Source organism: Crocuta crocuta, unplaced genomic scaffold, assembly GCF_008692635.1.
Source record: "Crocuta crocuta isolate KB4526 unplaced genomic scaffold, BGI_CrCroc_1.0 scaffold1304, whole genome shotgun sequence".
Classification (NCBI taxonomy): domain Eukaryota; kingdom Metazoa; phylum Chordata; class Mammalia; order Carnivora; family Hyaenidae; genus Crocuta; species Crocuta crocuta.
This window is the reverse complement of record NW_027531278.1, coordinates 313,921-315,740: the sequence shown is the minus strand read 5'-3', so window position 1 is coordinate 315,740 and position 1,820 is coordinate 313,921. Positions and strand designations below refer to the sequence as shown.

Sequence of the window (1,820 nt, the reverse complement as noted above, 5' to 3'; positions counted from 1 at the left end):
TTGCCCCGACCCTCCCCCCACTCCACCCCCTGGCCTGCCTCTTTGGGAACAATGACCTTAACTGCTTACCTTGAAATTGACTCATCTGTTGGGCAATATATGCACTCCGCTGTTCAGGGGTCATTGCCATAAGACCTGATCTCTGCTTCTCTTGCTAAACAGAAGATGAAAAAGATGTGTTAGATAGTGGCTACCAAGAAATTTGGCCTTGGGATTGCTGCATGGGGGCCCGGGACTTGGCTTTGGTGTAGCAGAAAGCATGAGTGAACACATCAACACACACTTGCATGCATGCCCCACCCTCCCGAGCAAACTTCCACAGGTATAAACAAAAGTAGGATTCTGCACCTGGGTTAAAAAATCAACTGTGACAGCATAGGATGGGGGTGGGAGAGACAGAGCTTAACAGCAACAGCACACAGAGAGAAGATTCAGGCATTTTGGATGTCCTTCTGCTCAGGATGGGCCAGCAGTGAGATGTGGTCACCAAAAGAGCAAACGTAACATTAGGCTGCATTAATAGAAGCAGAGTATGTAGAAGGAGGGAGGTGACAGTCCTACACTCCTCTGCCTTGGCCAGACCATGTCTACAGTGCTGACAAGAGTCTGGGCATGCCAGCCTCAAGGAGATCTAGATGAACTGGCTGCATTCTGAGGACACTAAGCGATAGGGGTAGGGTTCAGTCCCGGAATCACGCAGACAAGGAATGGCTACGTGAGCCAGGGATGCCGTGGTTGGGGCAGAGCAGACTCTGGGCTATGTGGTGGTGGGTACCCCGTTTCTTCAGGACTGTCACGGATAAAGGGCTCAGGCTCCTTCTGGGTGGTTCTGGCACGAACGGCAGGATGATCACACGGTCAGATAAATGCACTGTCTGCCACCCAGAGTAGCCACTCACTGCCAACTTCCTTTCATTCTCCTGCCTGGCTGTAGCGTGGGCGGTTGGGACAAGCTTCCTGTCGCTCTCTCAGGGGGTGGCTGGTGGGCTGGGGGAGGAGACCCTCAGCCATTTGGTGCCAGGTGGCACCCAGGTCTCGCCCACTGCCCTTTCTCTCCCCTTCTCAGGAAGCCTGCTCCACAGTGTGCTGACACCCAAGGCAGCTCCCACCCCTTAGTCCACACTTTAGCGATACCCCCCCGCTCCAGATGCCAGAGGACTTGGCCTATAACATGGGCTGCCCGGCATGGCCTGCTTTTCTGCACCCAGTNTTCCTGCAGAAGGCAGAGGACGGACACAAGGCACCGGGCAGACCACACCAGAGGCGATTTCACCATCCCGCAGTTAGCCTACTTCCTGTCTGGGCTCTTGTTCTCCTCCACTGGGGCAGCTGGGTGTGGGCATTGGGGGGCCGCTCCTGGGGCAGCCCAGGGAGCTGCCCTCTTCCTGCTAGAGCATGAGGTGCCTGGGGCCAGCCCACATGTGTTCAGTGTACTGAGCTGCCCACACCCACCATTCTTTCGCGTCATCTTTGAGGTCGGCATCGCTACGTCATTCCAGTTAGGGATCTGGCCACAGAGCAGCTCGGGGGTCACGTGGCTGCCCGAGGCAGGAAGTGGGGCATTGAAGCTAGGCTCTGCCCGCCACACTGGGGGCAGGCAGGCTTTCGGAAGGCAGCGCTTTCACCCTGGGCCGGCACTTTCACTTCTGCTCTTCCCTTCCATCCTTATACCAGCTGGCCAAGATCCGGGCAGAAGATCTACAGCCCCTCACTTACTAATGTGACATACGAGGCCCAGAGAGGTTAAATGCTACGCCCAGCATGATATGGCTAGGAAGTGCCGTGGCTCTCAATGCCAGAGCCGATGCTCTGGCCTCGTC

The 1,820-nt window shown here is 56.2% G+C and overlaps 1 protein-coding gene across 1 annotated transcript in view; it reads right to left on the bottom strand.

Moving 5' to 3' along the window:
- MAMLD1 (mastermind like domain containing 1) overlaps positions 1-1,820 on the bottom strand; it is a 63,098-nt gene that overhangs the window by 2,532 nt on the left and 58,746 nt on the right. The window contains exon 4 of the mRNA XM_077771215.1: positions 70-154. Within this exon, the coding sequence (XP_077627341.1) occupies positions 114-154 (41 nt within the window). The 3' untranslated portion in view covers positions 70-113. The remainder of the gene's footprint in view (positions 1-69; positions 155-1,820) is intronic.